Here is a 19,366-nt window from a genome sequence, read left to right as displayed (position 1 = left end):
TGTCTCGTTATTCTTTCTCAGTTTACACCTGTATGAAAGGACTGACTGAAGGATGTTTGACCGTTGGTCACAGAGATAGTGAGGGACCCAATTTTCAGTCTCTCAGGTCATCCATGTACGACATGTTGAGCTCACCAGACCTATTACACAACTTTGTGTGTTCTGTCTGCATTAAACACCAGAGATGAACCATTATCAGATCCTGTGTGTACTCAAACCAACATACATTAATACACAATCTACTGCCAATACTTCATTTACATTCTGTTCATATGGATTGTAAAGACATATCTGATGCTAGCAGTTGTCAAATCACAGAAGAGTCCCTCTGAATATAACCACAGAAGCAAAAACACATGACTCACACGAAGATCAATCATTGGTTGCTACCACCCTTGATACCATTGCTAAAACGCTTTGGGGAGAAGGCAACAAGGAAACGGGAACCATCGAGCTGAAATGGTGCAGCTGAGTTGAGGGGCGCCGCATGGGGAATTTGATTATCAACAGGCTAGAGAGATATTAACGAGCACGAGACTGAGAGGCACGCCTCAATGTTCAATTCTCGCTTCTCCTTTTTCATCCCCTGAAAATATCAGCTTCCACCGGGGCTGTGGTGGTGTTTTGTAACGACAAACAACGTAGAGCAGTCAGTTATACAGGAGGGGATAGGGAACGTTCATCTAGGACTTTGGTATTCACAATTCCTGTTTCTATGGAAATGTCACAAAGAACAATTCCATTAAATATGTCTTTCCTATCATTTCAAAAGACCAGGCCACGTGAATTGCTGATTTTTTTGTGGGCAAAACACATTCCAATCGCCACATCCTAGAACAACGAAGGCTGTAGAGATAGAAAATGGTGATCCCTTCACACCGGCAATAGGAACACTGGATAGTATTAGCAGACAATGAAGAGAACGTCTTAGTTTCCTGTGTTAATTAAAGAATCAGTGAAGGACATTTGATGCACAGATCTCTAAGTAATGAATACTCTCAATAGCACAGCACTGGCCTCGAAAGTATCATCTGATCATACTCACACTGAACAGCAATGGCACCATTATTTTAGGATAACACGGCTTAATGTTTCCAAAACAGAGGTCAGTCAAATGTACAGGGCTTGTAGTTAGTGTATACAACCACTTCATTATCCCACTCATAGGTCGCTTAAGCGAGACCGTTGACATTATTTTCTCACAAACTTCTGGCATCTTAAAAGCAAGCTATTTACACACAGCAGTAAACATTTCCTGGCGTGGAGAAAACCATAATGACCTAGAGGCTTTGCACACCGGCTCACACTCACATCGACTCAATCCTCTTTTCCATAGCTAGCACTGTCCATGATCTATTTCAACTTGAAATCAGAACGCATTAATATACATCAAATATATTAGACGAAGAATTCTCGTTCTACTGGTCAGCGTCATCTTCATCGTAAAATATTAAGGTCGATCACAAATCAGGTATCTCACAGAGACAAGAATGAGACTTGATTGGATTTATGTGAAGTTTATAACACTAAGATAAAGGGCAGTTTACACATACAATAACAAACAGACATCTAATTTGTATGAGCATAATTATAACCTGTACAAGTTTTTCTATTTTACATCGTGGGTTGTGTATTCTCAGTGCATAGCATTACACACAGAGCAACTGTTGCACAGCACAATAGTATCCAAACAGGCTGAAATGGAATAAGGCTGTTTTTTTTTGTTTTTTTTAAAGATTGAAAATAGAATGAGTTATAGCCAACATACCTCTGCACAAAATGAATCCCAGGGAGAAAAAACCCAAACAAAACAATGGAGTGGCGGGTGGGAGGTAGCCCCGCCCACTTCTGCAGGTAACACCTCTTGATTTATTGCACCCCTTCCATCTGCATGCATGACATGTTCTAGAACAGTATTTAAGATTTCTTTTTTCCCCCTCAACTGTAAATGAGAGGCAATGTGTGGCAACCACAGGCATCATTATAACATATTGCACAAATCAGCTAAAAACTAGTGACATGAAACTTAACCGACACACTGGCACCTTTAAAATAATTTGACTTTGTTTTTAAGCTGAACCGTGTGTTTGCTGCCTGTGAACTCCACAAGTTTTAGCCCATGCCAAAAGGTTCCCGTAGGTTTCCCTAGGAATTTGTACTTTAAGGTACTGTGGTAACATGTTTTGAGAATCGGGGCTACAGATGTCTAGGGGATGGCCTGTGGCCTTAAATCCAGCACCAACATGTGAAAATGGCATGTTTCTATGTTTTGCAGCTAAAAGAAAAGAGGACGATAAGTGTTTCCAATGACACCAGTGTGCATCGTGTGACTTTAACCAATTATGAGTAGGCATTGCCTGCTAATTGGTTGATGTCACTGGAAACTCATCTTCCTTTAAGCTTTCCAATGACATCAACCAATTAGTAGACAAAGCTTAATCATAATTGGTACAAATTTACAATCTTATTTTTTTTTTTTTTTTTTTTTTAATCACACGATGCACACTGACGTTGTCATTATAAAAACAGTTATCGTCTTATTTTTTTATTATTTTTTTTACTACTAAACATAGAAGCGATTCACATGTGTTGATGTTGGGGTGGTGCTGGAGATGAATATGAAGCATTCAGAAATGTCTCTTAAACATAAGCTCCTTAATAGTGAGGCCATTGAATAGATTCATACATTTAAGCTGCTGAACATCCAGAATAGTAAGCAAATGGATACAGATAGTATATTCTTTTGCCCGATAGTTTACCTGTAGAGTCTTTACCAGAAAACACGAATACCGTCAAATAGTTAATTCCATTTTTTTCTCCAAATTTTTATTTATTTTCTTTTTAAAAAAATCATAAAAAAGGATCAGGACATTTTCAGTCAAAGTAACAAATTGTTGTTTCTATGGGGGATGCATGAATACAAGATTAAGGTACACCTAGCCATTTTATTCCACCGTCTTTCACTGATCGCAAGGCTTTTGTTTTACTAAGGGGAACAACTGGGGGGGGGGGGGGGGGGACTGTGAAACACTGACTGAGACCCTGCAAAACCCTGTAACAGTGCAAAAGTCTATTGCTCTATTAATAGTAGCTTTAAATAAGTACTTTAACTATCAAGTCAGTGCTTGGGCAGAATGGTAGATTTCAAAGCAATAGCAGAGTAAGCTTTGTCAACTTCAAGTAAGGCAAAGAATATCTCCCATAGGCCCCACCTTAAAGAACAAAGAAAAAAACGAACAAAAAGAAATAATTATCAAGCTTACTTTTGGCAGGTTTTCAGTGATGTCATAAAATGTAAACAAAAAAAGAGAATTCTAGATGAAGTGTTCCTGGGTTGGCTAGGGTACACTTTACGATGAAGAAAAACAGACAAAAGAACAGACAGACACCCAGGGAAAATAGTCTAAAAACAAGGCGAGATGAAACGGCATGTGCGATGGATTGTTGAAAAGAGGGAAGCCTTAATGTCAAGAGTACAGGAAAAGGCAGCTTACATCACTACCCTCAGTGCAGATTCCTGGGTCTGGCCCGTGGCATGCCACAGGCCAGGTGGTACAAAAAATTTGGCATGCTGAAAATAAATGATACATATTTAAATATTCGCATATATAGGGCTCTGTATATTTCATGAGCAAGCACAAGACTTTGTAAAATCTGTAGCTGCGCTAATTTCATTCCCCAACGGAATGAAACCTGTTTTTGAAAAGGAGAAGAACGTAAAAACGCAACAAATAGGGAAATAACCCCAACCAGTTAGAGACAGCAACTGCAGAAAAATGCACGTGGGAGTGCACATTAAAAAGTTCACACAGAAGTAGTGTATGCCACTGAAGCTACTTGCACCATAGGATAGGTACAGATTCTTGGCTCCGTTGTTGGATCGTAAGCATGCAGCTTGGCAGTTTAAGCACCTTTTGTTGGATGTACAAGTGATCCGGATCTTATTGGACCAAATACGATAAGGCTGCAAAACAAGTCATTCAAGGAGTAAAAGATCTGATGTCTCAAGAGGGGAAAAAAACCCTAAAGAGCACCTAAGTTCACATATTATCCACTCCTGGGTTGATCAAAACCTGCATTAAACACCCCTGGATCGGTTCAGACAAAGCTTAATATTCAATCCCACTCTGTCGCCTCGGTCTCTTACCAAGCGTCACCTCTATTGGCCTTACTGAACAGGTGTCAAGACTAGGTCAGCATCACCACTTCTGGTGTGTCCATGCACATACTAAGATGACAAAAAGTGCAGTTTGTCTAAACTTTCTAGACTGAGGGGACACCGACCTAGACGCACTAATGCAGGTTTGGATACATGCTGTAGTATGGCATGTCATAATGTACACATTTGGAACAGATTACCCCTCTATAAGCACATTACACACTGAAAATGAATTCAAAACATGATACCATTGTCCTCTGTGATGATCGCCAAAACTGTATCCGGTTACTGTTAAAAAGGGGGGGGGGGGGGGGGGGGGGGCGTGACGCCATGTACTGTATCATAAAACACAAGGCCATTCTAAATGGCTTGCCGAAAGACTGAAGTTATACCTGCAGATAGCATGAAAGTAAAGAATAAAGGATGCCATTTTTGACCTCCTGGCTAAATAAAATCAGCTTTAGAAATCAATTTTTTTGTTGTTGAAAAACATGGTATACAATTTATTAAACAACGATTCCAATAACATGCACACCGTTTGTCGTTTAACTATAGTGTTCACGTTATTGCAACACTGGCTTCCCTGCCGTTTTGTGTTCTATTTACCTTAACATAAAAACATCAACAATACATGGGACACTGGGTTTCTGCATACCTTGAACAGACATGATAGAAGGTATGGACATTGGTTAGATGTCATGTAGCTTAATAATTATAATAATAATCACAATAATAATCATAAGTCGACTGGAGAAATTCTAACATGCAGTTTACACTGCACAAACTCATGTGAGACCACCTGCAAAAAGCACAAGAAGCATTCACAGTAAACAGGATGGAAGGGGTGGTATGTGGGGTGGTAGGGGCATGGTGGAGGGCAACGAATGAAGTGGGAGAAAGTGACAGAAGCACTGGCCTTGGTTTCCACAGGAGATGGAGCAGTGAAATTTATGATTTCCAATAAGCCTTTCCAATACCGGATCTCACATCTCCTGATAGCGGAAATCTTCTTCTATAGTCTTTGACACAAAAAGGTATAACACTACAGCTACTGAACCTTTTCCCACTCAACAACGGTGTCAATACTTTCCGGATGAACGAGCGGGGGAGGGGCAAAACATTTCAAAAGAACAAAGAAAACTTGGTCAGCATTGTTCCTAAAATTGGTGGCATATTCCGTGACGCAAATGTCCTGCTGCTGTAGGTTGGTGCGGAAAAAGGTACTTGCTTTTCAGTTTATATTCAAGTTCCTTTTTTCCCCTCAAAGGTTAATTATTTTTTTTTTTTACTTCCCATAAAAACCTCACACTTTCGTTATTTGCGTGTGTTGATCTTCGTCAAACGGTTCGTTCTCCGGGTCAGAGTCTGTGGTGTCAGAGTATCGGTAATGGTCCGCCTCGTTGTCACTAACGTCTGGCGTTAGCGAGGTGGAAGTGCTGGCCTCAGAGTTGAAGATGTCCTCCACGGTCTTGGTAAAGTACAGCTTCACCTGGAGTTCCAGAGAAAACGTTATTATCCACATACTGAAACACGCCAATGGATCTATACAAAGGGGAAACTACATTTTATCTGAGCGAAGCGGCGAGACCATTTGGTCACACTATTTGGATAATCCATCTGTAGATTCTCTACAGATAGTATGACCATCTGTCAGGTTTAGAATAAAGGTTAGAGTTAGTAGATAGTCTGCAGAGCATCTACAGACTAACTATTCAAATAAAGTGGTACCGCGCATTCATCTTGGCACAAAAGTCAAATATTTCCCCAAACATTAATAAAAAATGTATTTTTCCCCAACACCCAATCAAAGAAAGTCTCATTCACCTGACTGACCTTGAAGTTGGGGGAGAAGTATCGGTTTGCTTTATCCTTGTTGGCCTTGTCCAGGTCGTTCTTCGTCAGTGAGAGGATCAGGTAATCCTTGTCGTTGTCCCCCGTTCCTCCCGTTTGGATTCCTGCCTGCTCTTTTGGTAACGTCGCCGTTGGTAACGTCTCCGTTGGTAACGTCCCGTTCTCAACTTTCTCAAAGTTCTCCTCTGGTCCAGGGACAAAGAAGGTATTCACCCAAAAGTGAAACATCTTGTCCTGATGGAAAAAATACATGGGGGGTGAATAAAAGGCTAACTTAATAATAACTCAGTTACAAAGTTACAGTAACTCAGAAAGCTACAGTAACTCAGTTACAAAAGAGTTACATCATCTCAACAGCGATACAGAATGTAGGCTATACTCCAATCAGAACTTGTGTGTTTAAGTTAAATCTCACCCTCCCTCATAGTGAATCAGAATAGTCTACAATACCTAATTTAACGTGCATATAAAAATCAAGAACCACAAGGCCCATTACCTTCTTCATCATTTTATTCTGTTTGTGGAAGAACTCCACCTTGATGTCTCCGCACACGGGCAGCGGCTGGGGGAACTCGAAGAACACATACTTCTCCTCCTTCCGCGTGTTCACCGGGTTGGACGTGTGGATCTTTACCTTGAGCTGGTACACCACAAACTGAGGATCTGTGGGTGAGCACAAGTTAACACCAGTCACTCTCCTGGTGGGTGGAGAGATACAGTGACAACAACCAAGTACATATTATTTACATCTCGGTAAATTAGGAATGGAGGACAGAAAAGGGACAGAATTACGTAGTACCACTGCCAGGAATATTAATTATAGAAAAGACGGTTACAGTAACATGCTATAAAGGGCCCTAAGAAGAGAAGAGTTGACCAAAACCAAGCTCATTTGAGGGAGTACTTCTGGTCTAGGATCAGTCCACAACGAAGTTTAACACCACCAACATAATCTACAACCTGGTTCAACACCACCTTCATCGACACAACCTCCTAGTCAACAGGTAAACATTGGATGAAAAGCTGATCATTATTATTACCCCAGTGCCAATTCCCTTTCCTGAAACCATGTGGCATCTGCTCGCTCTTGTTTTTAACGGAAGTGTCCCCTTAGAAAGAGAAAAGGAGATTAACACAGAGTCCTGCAGCAGCCCTGCCTGGGTAGAGCTGGGTTATCAAGGCTATGTACAAACACACTGTAGCCTATACATGTTTACAACCAGTCAAACAGATTCTAACTTACCATTTCAACATGCGGACAGCAACTTCCCGTTGTCAAGTTATTAGGACCTTAACCAGTATAATAATTATGGAACGGCCCTTTCTGCAATCATAATATTTATAGTAATGCATTTCCTAACATACAGGCATCAACTAACATTTTCCTTCAAAAAAAGAAAATGACAGAAAACAAACTTTGTCATCTACTACTAATTATATTAGGGGCAGGGGCTTTGGCGTTGAAATTAAAACCACTTCAATACTTTGTGTGTTGTGCAATGGGAACACACCAAATAGTGGTGTGTGTTTAGAATTGGGATAAAATAACAGGGATTGACATTAAAGCCAAAAAGGCACTTGCCAAATCGCCAAGTCAAGAGTAGTTTTTGGTTGCCCGAAAATGTCAATTAGCCATTTACAAGCAGAAGTACCATATATTGCCTGCCTAACACCGACACATAAGGGACGAATCAGAAAAGACCAGTACTGGAATTCTTTGACTTTAGCTTGTTATCAGTTTTTTTAAATCTCAGTGCAGGCTCTACTTGCCAGAATGCCATAAATTGTCCATCTTTCACTTAAACAATGGGTTGGAACCAGAAAGATGAGCTTTAAGCTACTGGCATTCTTTTCAGGTTGGATGTTTTCACCAGTTTTTTTATTTATTTTTAATCACCTGCCCAATAGGCCAACCTCAGAAGGCTGCTCAGTTCACTTGCCCCAGGCAATAGGTCAACCGACAGAAATATGGAATAATGAAGTGAAGAGGTTAAATTCCAGACACAGCTGACAAGACACCCACGTGCACATGGCTGTTGTATTGTAAATATGGTGGTGGAGCGGTGGCCTGAGGGGAACACACAGAATGTGTTTGGTAAGGTGTTATGAAATGTAATGTATTATTTGAAACTGTATGTAATGTTCTTATGTTGCTGGACCCCAGGAAAAGTAGCTTCTGCCTTGGCAGCAGCTAATGGAGATCCATAATAAATAAAAATACAAAAGAGCAGCCACTGATGACAATCACACAGAGTCGGGGGTTGTTATAGCATAGCAGGGCTTGAAACTGCCAGGGACCTCGCAACACGATAATATCACGACACTTAGGTGCTGACACGAGTTGTATTGCGATTGTCACGGTTCTATATGTGTTGCGATTCGATACTGCGATTTGATGTTCCAAACATACTGCTCACTGTCTCTGCTGCAGAGAGATGAGACCATGAGAAAATGTGTTTTGATCAGGGGTAATAAAAGTGCCGAAAACATGTTGGCTCACTATTTAAAAAGATGGAGAACAAGCTATGGGATAAAAATTTAAAAAAGACTTTTGGCCAGTGTTTCCCCTGATTTATTTAGCAGCGGAGGGCTGCTGATGCTAAATCGTTGCCTTCACTCCCCAAAAATATAGTAAAACGTTCAATATAAACTTAAGGACGACTAAAAGCCAGATATAAAGTATCTAGAAAAGATAATGTAGCTATACATTTTAAAATCAGATCATCTTTAAGAACCACCAAAATAAAAAGAAACAGTCAGGGAAAATCTCAAATTCAAAAAACACTTGTTGCCGCAGGTACAGCCAACTAGCGATAGCTAACAAAAAAATTATAATTATTGGAGTCAAAGTATCGATATAATATACACTGAACAAAAAAACTATTTTACTGAGTTATAGTTCATGAGGAAACCAGTCAATTTAAATAAATGAATTAGCCCCTAATCTATGGATTTAACATGACTGGGCAGGGGCTCAGCTATGGGTGGGCCTGGGAGGGCATAAGCCCACCCACTGGGGAGCCAGGCCAAGCCAATGATAATGAGTTTTCACCGACAAAAGGGTTTTATTACAGACAGAAATACGCCTCAGTTTCATCAGCTGGTCTCATTCTATCCCGCAGGTGAATAAGTCAGATTTGGAGGTCCTGGGCTGGTGTGGTTACACGTGGTTTGCGATTGTGAGGCCAGTTGGACGTACTACCAAATTCTCTAAAATGACATTGGCTAATGGTAGAGGAATTAACATTCAATTCTCTGGCAACAGCTGTGGTAGACATTCCTGCAGTCACCACAATTGCACACTCCCTCAACACTTGAGACATCTGCAGCATTGTGTTGTGAAACAAAACTGCACATTTTAAAGTGGCCTTTTATTGTCCACAGCACAAGGTGCACCTGTGTAATGATCATGCTGTTTAATCAGCTTCTTTATATGCCACACCTGTCAGGTGGATGGATTATCTTGGCAAAGGTGAAATGCTCACTAACAGGAATGTAAACTAATTTCTGCACAACATTTCAGAGAAATAAGCTTTGTGTGTATCGAACATTTCTGGGATATTTCAAGATCCCATGAAACATGGGACCAGCACTTTACATGTTGGATTTATATTTTTGTTGAGTATAATTACTAAATAATTGTGTGATATGTAATGTATTGTTTTTTTACCCTCATCACTATTTGATAGGTCCATATAAGTCTTCTGGCAATCCAGCGAGGTACAGTTAAAGTCAGAAGTTTACATACACCTTAGCCAAATACATTTAAACTCAGTTGAACAATTCCTGACATTTAATCCTAGTAAAAATTCCCTGTCTTAGGTCAGTTAGAATACCACTTTATTTTAAGAATGTGAAATGTCAGAATAATAGTAGAGAGACTGATTAATTTCAGCTTCCCAGTTGGTCAGAAGTCTACATACACTCAATATTTGGTAGCATTGCCTTTAAATTGTTTAACTTGGGTCAAACGTTTCAGGTAGCCTTCCACAAGCTTCCCACAATAAATTGGGTGAATTTTGGCCCATTCCTCCTGACAGAGCTGGTGTAACTGAGTCAGGTTTGTAGGCCTCCTTGCTTGCACACGCTTTTTCAGTTCTGCCCACAAATTTTCTAGAGGTATGAGGTCAGGGCTTTGTGATGGCCACTCCAATACCTTGACTTTGTTGTCTATAAGCCATTGTGCCACAACTTTGGAAGTATGCTTGGGGTCATTGCCCATTTGGAAGACCCATTTGCAACTAAGCTTTAACTTCCTGACTGATGTCTTGAGATGTTGCTTCAATATAGCCACAATTTTCCTTCCTCATGATGCCATTTATTTTGTGAAGTGCACCAGTCTCTCCTGCAGCAAAGCACCCCCACAACATGATGCTGCCACCCCCGTGCTTCACAGTTGGGATGAGGTTCTTCGGCTTGCAAGGCTCCCCCTTCTATTTTTGTTTCATCCCATGTTCTGGGATTGATTTGTACTTTCGCACCAAAGTACATTCATCTCTAGGAGACAGAACGCGTCTCCTTCCTGAGCGGTATGACGGCTGCGTGGTCCCATGGTGTATATACTTGCATACTATTGTTTGTACAGATGAACGTGATACCTTCAGGCATTTGGAAATTTCTCCCAAGGATGAACCAGACTTGAAGGTCTACTAATTTTTGAGGTCTTGGCTGATTTCTTTTGATTTTCCCATGATGTCAAGCAAAGAGGCACTGAGTTTGAAGGTAGGCCTTGAAGTACATTCACATGTACACCTCCAATTGACTCAAATGTCAATTAGCCTATCAGAAGCTTCTAAAGCCATGACATAATTTTCTGTAATTTTCCAAGCTGTTTAAAGGCACAGTCAATTTAGTGTATGTAAACTTCTGACCCACTGGAATTGTGACACAGTGAAATAATCTGTCTGTAAACAATTGTTGGAAAAATTGCTTGTGTCATGCACAAAGTAGATGTCCTAACTGACTTGCCAAAACTACAATTTGTTAACTAGAAATTTGTGGAGTGGTTGAAAAACTAGTTTTAATGACTCCAATCTAAGTATATGTAAACTTCCGACTTCAACTGTATATGCTGCCTTCAAACAACTGGGAACTCTGAAATGTCAGAGTACAGGAACTCGGGTGAAGAAAAAAAAAAGAGCTGACTGGGAAAAATCTTTTTAAGCAGTCTTCGGAAACTTTCTAGAGCGCCGACTTTCTGACCTGAAGATCACGGACGTCATGATTTGACCTTGTCCGCCCCCCCAAGTTCCCAGCTGTCTTGAACGCACGAATAAACCCCTTATTCTCTGATTATACAGCCAAGTCAAATGACCAGTGACCCAAACAAAATAATAGCAGGGAAACCACACAATTTTGACGAGCATAACCCTCATTACAAAACGGTACGTTCCACTGTAGTTAATGTCAGCTTTGCATGGAGAAAAGGGCAAAAGAACATGCAACATCAAGAAGAAAAGCTGTGCAGAGCAAAGCAGAGGACAGAGGCAGGACAATGAACTGAAGCTCACATTGTGAAAGTGTGAAAGCCAGTAGCACACAAGCCCAAGGTCAGGAGGATACAGGAAAGAAACAGGATTGAGACCAATGACAAGGAAATCACTTACGACACGTTCCGCCACTGAACATGGGCACCGTCTCGAACACCATCTTGTGGAAGAGCAGAGCCACTGGTTTGTAATCCAGCTGGTTCTTCAGAAGGTGGCTATAGTAATAGACATAGCGCCTCTGGCTGGGGATTGTCACTCCCTGAATGGGAAAAGAGGAACTCTTAGAGAAACTGAAGTTTTTTTCTCCGTCTGTAGAGGACTTTTACAATTTGAAATATCAAATCATGATGACAAGCCTTTATAGGAGCCTCAAAACTGTTCAAGTTAGGAAGATAAGCCTTAACTCAAGCAACTATTCATAATGTATCCTTCAATTAAGACAATGATTAGAGATATACTAGGATCAACCACAACGACCAGGCCTATGGTGTGGAGTTGACGACTATCATCATAATCCTCCATTTAACCCTTATGTTACCAGCGAGGTACGTTGAAAATGGCCTGGGGAAGAGTTAGAGGGTTGAATGATCCAACTGGAAAATGTGGATGATCCGTTTCCAAGACAGTATGGCTGCGTTTACACATGCAGCCCAATTCTGATATTTTTTCCCACTGAACAATTGGTCTGTTGACCAATCACGTCAGATCTTTTCACATCAGATCTTTTTCAGAGTTCATCTGATTGGTCAAAAGACCATTTAGAGAACAAATATCCTAATTGGGCTGCCTGTGTAAACGCAGCCTTAGAGGGCCAGACTGGAACAATAAAATGTACCTTCTTATCTCTGGTCCTGACTTCTCCATAGAAGTCCAAAGCTTCTTGTGCTTTGAGGAACTTGCCCCGGTGTAACAGGTATGCACAGATCATGACACCCGTACGTCCCTTTCCAGCTTTACAGTGAATCGCCGCCACGTGATTGTCATCCTCACTTAACCACTGGTCAAGATCTTCGCAGAACGGTTTAATCAGCTCCAGCTGGGGGGGATTGTGGTCCTCAAACGGATATTGTGCAACTGGAGAGAGACGGAGAGAGACTGAGCTCAGTTAGATAATGTCACACGTGGGTTTTTAGTGAAAGATTGATTCATTCAATGACAGCCTGAATGAAAGTGATGTTTTCACTGCAATGTAATGTCTCACCTCTGCAATTGAATTTGGCTGTGTCATAATGTCGCTCAGCGCACCTATAAAGGGACAAACAAAATTTTTGCTGTAGTAGTGGACTACAAGCGGGAGCATTCTTTCATTTGTACAATCGATCTGTCAGCATACAGATTATTTCAACAACCGCAACCTCATGAATTCCAAACAGATTCAGCCGACTGTTGAATAATATATCCATTGTTTTTACTGAGCTCTCTCTACTTCTCTCAATAGTTAAGATGATTGTTATCAATGAGAAACCTGTGGTCCTTAGTATCTTTGTAGCTCGCAGTTAAGTCAGTCAGTGCCAGTCTACTAGGTAATGACTTCATACTGAGTGAGGAAAACATGGTTGTAAATTCCTTTTCCAGGGTAAAAAACTCTACCAAACGGTTACCATGATATGATTGTTCTGAAACGTTATCACAATGCCTGGGCCTATCTACCAAGAACCACTGGGCCCTGTATTAAAAAAATGATCTGGATTTCTCCTATCCGATAGGATTAGACGCCTAGAAATAGAATAGACAAATCATTGGTTGAATGGGGACTCCCGTTCTATGCATTTAATCCTATACGATAGGCCAAATCCGGATAGACAACTGGGCCCTGATGACTTAAGGCAAATAAGTGCTACTGTGGTTTACATTCTAAAACAGAAAGGCTTTTCCTCCTCCAGGGCTATATTCCACAGACATTTTCTGCATTACATCAGACAACTTTGCAGCACAGCAACCGCTGCTGACCATACTGCATATGCACAAGCAAAATAGACAGATACCAGGGTACTCACAGATTATAGATCTTGTAATGATTTTTGTGCTTAGAGTCCAGAAACCTGAGAGAGAGAGAAGAGGAGAATTACTTTTCCATCCAGAACACATTTTTAGCCAATTCTGATCCGACTTAACTTCCAACATTAAACGGCCCTCTAAATCATTAACGGACCTCTAAATCACCATCTTAAAACAGAGCATAATGCCAGAATGGCACAGACAGGGGGGCAGACTGACGGCCTCTCAGACAAGCTAAATAATACAGTGTTACAACATTGACTATCAGTAGGGTGTTGGTCGCTCAGATTGGCGCACATATCTAAAAACAACAGCTTCTGGGAAATGAAAAAGGCATTTTTTTCTGTTAACATTTCCAAAAGCCCACACCTATGAGTCTACATCCTCAAATAAATGTTTTATTTGTCACATGCGCCGAATACAACAGGTGTAGACCTTACCCAACAATGCAGTTAAGAAAATAAGAGTAAAGAAAATATTTACTAAATAAACAAAAAGTGAAAAAAGTTACAATACCGAGTCAATGTGCCGGGATACAGGTTAGTCCGAGGTAATAGAGGTAAAATGTACATGTAGGTAGGGGTAAAGTGACTATGCATAGATAATAAACAGCAAGAAGCTGTTAAGGAGCCTTTTGGACCTAAACTTGATGCTCCGGTACCGCTTGCCATACGATAGCTGAAAGAACAGTCTATGACATGGGTGGCTGGAGTCTGACAATTTTTAGGGCCTGTGTAAATCGAAGAAAATCGGTACACAATAAAATAAGTAGGGTCAGATTAAGTTCACAGGTGGCTTGCAGGTCACTCCTTTGGTTTCAGTTGACACATCAGGCAAGCCTCTGAAGCTGGCACAACAGCATGCATTTCAAACATTATATTCATTCCGACCTCTGTCGCCCATATAATGATAAACAGTGAGAAAGGATCAGGGATTTTTCTGCCATAGAAACCCTTGGGCAGGTTTTTGGGATACCTAAGTCCCAACTGTAAAACAGTTATTATAATGATAAGTGTAAACTTAAACAACTAAAACCAGATAAAGTATGTAGAAAAAATAAATTGAAATAAATTGAACTATAACTCTCAATAAAATGATCTTTGAGAACATGCCATGGAAGAATATGTAGAATCCCTGGAAATTAGCTTTTAAAATGCTAAAATATATCTCAGCTCCCTGGAGAAATTCTAAGATTTGTTGGAAATTGGCTTACATTACGGGGCCCTCTAAAATGTTCAGCCTCGCCAACAGCTCCCATTGGGTTTGGTTAAGGTAGTTAGGACAAGTTAACTACATGCTGTTTTCATAGTTGACCTTTTCTCCATTCCTTTACGTTCTAAGAAACCCCTCGTTTATTTGACAGGGACGTCGACATGCACATTTAGGAGAAGTACTTACCGTACTACATCATCAATGTTGTTTCTGTAGACACCCTCAAGTCTTTCAGCAGGAAAGCCCATAGCAATTATGTTCGGATAAATATCTGAGCGCAGGAGTCAAGGAAACCAGGAGGTTGGCTGCTTAAAGGTCAGAGACTAAAGAAAGGAATTACACACACCTAGACCAATACAACAACCCACATACAATTGGTATACAATACAAACAAACAGCTCTTTGATATGCCCAAACATAGATGGCTTATATCAAACATGCATTGCTTATCACGACAAATCAATCACGGCAGAGAAGTATGGACAACAGGAGAGCCTGGGTAATATAGACCAGACCCCCCCACCCATCATCGTCACCTCTTCGAAAGAAAAGGCATTACGTCACTCACATCAGGTATAAACAAAGCTCAAGTTGCTCTAATTTGCGCATGCCTTTTCACTTGGGAAATATATCCAAGCACAAAAAAATGTATTTAAGCATACAAAGATTCCCTATTTGGTCAAATAATTCATCAGAATTTGCTACTACTATATGAAATGCATACAAAACATGATCTCTAAATTATTCTTCCATGTTTACTGTTCATTTACTGAAACCCAGGCCGTCTTGTCACACACTAACGTATCATGATAGTGTACTACTACATTTGAACTGGCATAAAATCACAATGACGTCATGCTCCAAAAGTACCCGAGACTACTGCAATGACAAATGCACTGGTCAGCATGAGCAGAGCCTCACGATGCAACTGTTCCAATCAAATAAATCAATCAATGGACTGAATGGGATCAATTCAATTTTGCACAGAACATAGTTATCCCTTGGTTGAACCAAGTCTCTCTTGAAAATGAGATGTTATCTCAATGAGACTAACCTAGATAAAGGTTAAATAAAATAAGCCATTTTCCAGCAACACCATTTAGGAGAATCATTTTCATATTCGTAATAGCACAGTTAAGATCTGGTGGAGAGACATTGTTGCCGATGTGAAATCTCATCACTATTTTAAAGCCAAACCCTAGAAATGGAGAGGAATCATTACATAACAGGAACAACCATGGCTACACTGCCTTCCCGAACACTGCCACAATGACCGACACAATGACTGGCACAATAGTTCTCTCACATCTAAATATGTTTGATGGAACAAGGTGATTTAGCTATAATCCCATGTTTCGCTCATACATTATCGAACTCAAAAAATACTTACGTTAGGCAAACCCAGTTCTGTTTTTTATTTGTATAAAATAAAATGCACAGCAATTCCTGAGATCACTGCACCTCAATCAAAGGATCATAGCCACAGCAAAGAGAAGTTTACCAATTGAAGTGCAAGACATGACAACTAAACATGCCAATATTGTACAACAGTACTAAGCCACACTTCCTCCAATTATGCTCATAACCTTTAACTGGCTTTTATCTACCATTCTACATGCACCTACACTTTCACCATTTGATTGCATACCTTGCAAGGTTAGGTGACGCATCAGACAAAGCTAACTTCTGAAGAGTAATTTTGAGAATTCTCTTTTCCTGTCATTTGTCACTAAACACTATCCCCAACAATTGCTCAAATCAATACAAACATGCTGAGCTCATTATGCTAGACAAAAAAAGTTAAAATATATGAAGACGACCAAACCAATGATTATGTTCATTCAAGCACATTGAAATTGGCACATTCCACTAACTAGATAGCGCTATTATAAATCGTATTAATAAGCTACCATTTCCTCTCACTCTGATAATGACTCAATGCTTGTAGGTCTTTGTCTGGCTAGAAGGAGGACTGATTGAGAATATAGTGAATCTAATCCATTATAGCTTGTTAAATTATTATGTAGGCCAGAGGACCTTAATAATGCGTCGCAAAAAGGTTGATCTCTTTGTTCCCCATCCAGGGGAAGCTAACTATATATTAGCCAACTAACCGGTGACATTTTCAGTTGACATCAACCAAATAATTAAGACGTCAATTTATCAAGATCAATTTGCTAGACATAACGTTAACTACCACTACATTAGCCAGCTACGTTATCCATGATGTTGAATCTCTCGCTCAGTTATCATGATGATGATGATGATGGACGTGCAAACTACTAGCTAGCGAAGCTAACGTTATGCAAGCTGTGAGATTTATCTAGTTATCAAAACTGCGTTTAGTTTCACAGGTCACACACCGTTCTCAAATACTGTAGCAATTTAGCAGAGTAGGTTAGCACAGAACCTGGTTGCTAATTGACCTAGCCAGGTAGTCAGCTAGTTGACCAACCAGTGACGAGTGAGCGAGCCAACCAACCAGACGTTCTGTCATTAGCTGCCTAGCTAGCTTTCACAGCTTGCTAACTATACAGTATATATATATTTTTTGAATTAATGCTCACTGACTTCTGTCTGACTAACTTTACTAACATTAGTTCACGTTAACTAGCTAATCTTCTTTTGTAGAAAGGTTAAGTTGGCAATCTAGGTATTATAGCTAGTTAGCAAGGTAACGTTAATAGAGACAGATGAACATGGAAATAAAAATTAGCCAGCTAATATTACGGCCATTCAACAAAAAGGATACAAGTCAAGTCCAAGTCAAACCCATCCTCCTGGTATCTCCTTTTGTTTCGGCTGACAATTTCCTTTATGATTGCAGCCATATCTGTCACAGGAGTCTTTAACGTTTTTATATTAAGATAAAGTATTGTTGTTGCCTTTGTATGAAATGCTGCCAATATTTCTCCCTCGCAATCCCGTTGGTGTCAAACGTTGACAGCTAACGTTAGTTAGCTAAGCTAGCCGTGCTAGCTAGAATAGTTTCTGCTGCTGCTGGGTCATAAAGGAGGGCCTCTCTCCGTTCCACCACAGGCCCGGCTTCCCAGATGCCACAATTTGACACAAAATCCTCCAGATGAATAGGTGATTAATTATCCAGCCCTCGAACCGTTGTATTTTAAGAGCGTACCAAGTATCTGATTTCGCCCAAGGCGCCGTGATTATGCCAGAAAAGCGGAGAGAAATCTCCCCGACGTTCCTTGCCCAGAATAGTGACTGTGACACACACTCGATCTCTGCACACACGTAGCTAGATATGGCTAACGTATCTAGTTAGCATGTCAATTCTTCAACAACAAAAAAAGAACTCATCCGACAAAACGATCCACGTCGTCGGAACTAAAAAATATGACAGGAAAATTGACAGCCTCCACCTTAAACATAGCTAACAAATCTGTGTAATTATATTACTCGCCCGCACTTCTTCCCTGACACGTCCCTTTCCCTACTGACTCGTTTCTCTTGCTGCTCTCGCAAACTTCCATCATGGCTTCCGTTCCAATTGAGAAAGGCTACGATTGGACATAATGTTATGCCGCAGTGTAAAATAGTTCTTCAAAGACATCTATCCGGCGAAACGCGATTAGGACAACACGTAAAATAGTGCAGAATAAATTGACAAAGCAATACATTATATCATGAAATATGTATCTTTCATTGTATAATTGCATTTATAAGATATTATTTTCGTCGGTGGCGGAAGGACATGGGCACTGAACAGGGAACTAGCTTCTCTATTATAGTCACGTGTTTCTATAATTAGGGAAGTTTCCAATATTTAATTTAGGAATCATGACATTGACATGTATATAATCAAATCAGAGAATTTGCGTTGTGTAAGTATATACACTCGGTGTGCCTGATGCATTTTATTTATCCATTTTAAACAAGTCTCATGGCATGTCTAGATGTTGGATCAAATTGCAGGTGTATTTTTTAAATTTTACCTTTGCTTAAGTCACTCTTATTTTCAATGACTGCCTTGTTCAGTTGCAGAACGACAGATTTTTACCTTGTCAGCTTGAAGATTCGACCGTGCAACCTTCCGGTTACCAGTCCAAAGCTCTAACCACTAGGCTACCTGCCGTCACGACCTTGATGAGGAATCAATACATTGTTGTCTTTCCACTTTGCGTATAGACTATAAAACAAGAATGATAAATAAATAAACAGTACCTGTCACTATGCAGTATACAGTACCTGTCACTATATGTTTCGATACTTGACAACTTCAAAGTTGTTGCACATTATGCAGTGTGTTGTAGCGTTTTCACTATGCATATAGACTAGGAAACAAAAATATACACAGTTGTTGCACATTATGCAGTGTCTGTCTTGGTACCTTGACTTTTCCTAACTTTTTACCCGGACAGGAGCTTGTGAGCCAGTAGTTGTGGTCACTGGACTAACGTTAGTTGTGTTAGGGCTCCACCTGTCAGATTTGCTTGGAACATGAAGCACAGAATCCTGACCTACACATTGAGTAACAAAAAAAGTAACGTTTTATGATGGGGAGTAGCTTATTTTGTACCATATGGGTTGTAGCCACATCATTAAATCCATAGTTTTACATGTGTTGTTCTTTACCTTGAAGAATCTTCGTTCAACGCTGTCCCATGCCACAGAAATATTGAGGAAATTATTTTACTGT

General features: G+C 40.2%; 1 protein-coding gene across 4 annotated transcripts; it reads right to left on the bottom strand.

Moving 5' to 3' along the window:
* Positions 1 to 1,501: 1,501 nt before the first annotated feature.
* On the bottom strand, positions 1,502 to 18,236 carry LOC129828758 (phosphatidylinositol 3,4,5-trisphosphate 3-phosphatase and dual-specificity protein phosphatase PTEN). 4 transcript variants are annotated; one of them, XM_055889990.1, is made up of 10 exons: positions 17,462 to 18,235; positions 14,896 to 14,980; positions 13,497 to 13,541; positions 12,701 to 12,744; positions 12,335 to 12,573; positions 11,617 to 11,758; positions 7,051 to 7,119; positions 6,507 to 6,673; positions 5,984 to 6,244; positions 1,502 to 5,648 (listed from the first exon to the last, which is right to left on the bottom strand). In XM_055889990.1, the coding sequence occupies exons 1-10, from the start codon at positions 17,538 to 17,540 to the stop codon at positions 5,463 to 5,465; spliced, it is 1,317 nt and encodes a 438-aa protein (XP_055745965.1). In that variant the 5' UTR covers positions 17,541 to 18,235; the 3' UTR covers positions 1,502 to 5,462. The 4 variants fall into 4 exon arrangements, with proteins under 4 accessions (XP_055745965.1, XP_055746046.1, XP_055746129.1 ...); XM_055890071.1 differs by having other exon boundaries at positions 5,993 to 6,244; XM_055890154.1 differs by lacking the exon at positions 7,051 to 7,119 and having other exon boundaries at positions 17,462 to 18,236.
* Positions 18,237 to 19,366: the final 1,130 nt, after the last annotated feature.

This window comes from Salvelinus fontinalis, chromosome 1 (assembly GCF_029448725.1).
Source record: "Salvelinus fontinalis isolate EN_2023a chromosome 1, ASM2944872v1, whole genome shotgun sequence".
Lineage (NCBI taxonomy): Eukaryota > Metazoa > Chordata > Actinopteri > Salmoniformes > Salmonidae > Salvelinus > Salvelinus fontinalis.
This window is presented reverse-complemented; position numbering and strand designations above follow the sequence as displayed.

Excerpts from the sequence above, each read along its gene's own strand:
- LOC129828758 (XM_055889990.1), bottom strand. The coding sequence starts at position 17,540 with ATGGCTGCAATCATAAAGGAAATTGTCAGCCGAAACAAAAGGAGATAC. Across the intron at positions 13,542-14,895 it reads AACATTGATGATGTAGTACG|GTTTCTGGACTCTAAGCACA; the intron begins GTAAGTACTTCT and ends TCTCTCTCTCAG. Across the intron at positions 11,759-12,334 it reads TCAGGACCAGAGATAAGAAG|GGAGTGACAATCCCCAGCCA; the intron begins GTACATTTTATT and ends TTTCCCATTCAG.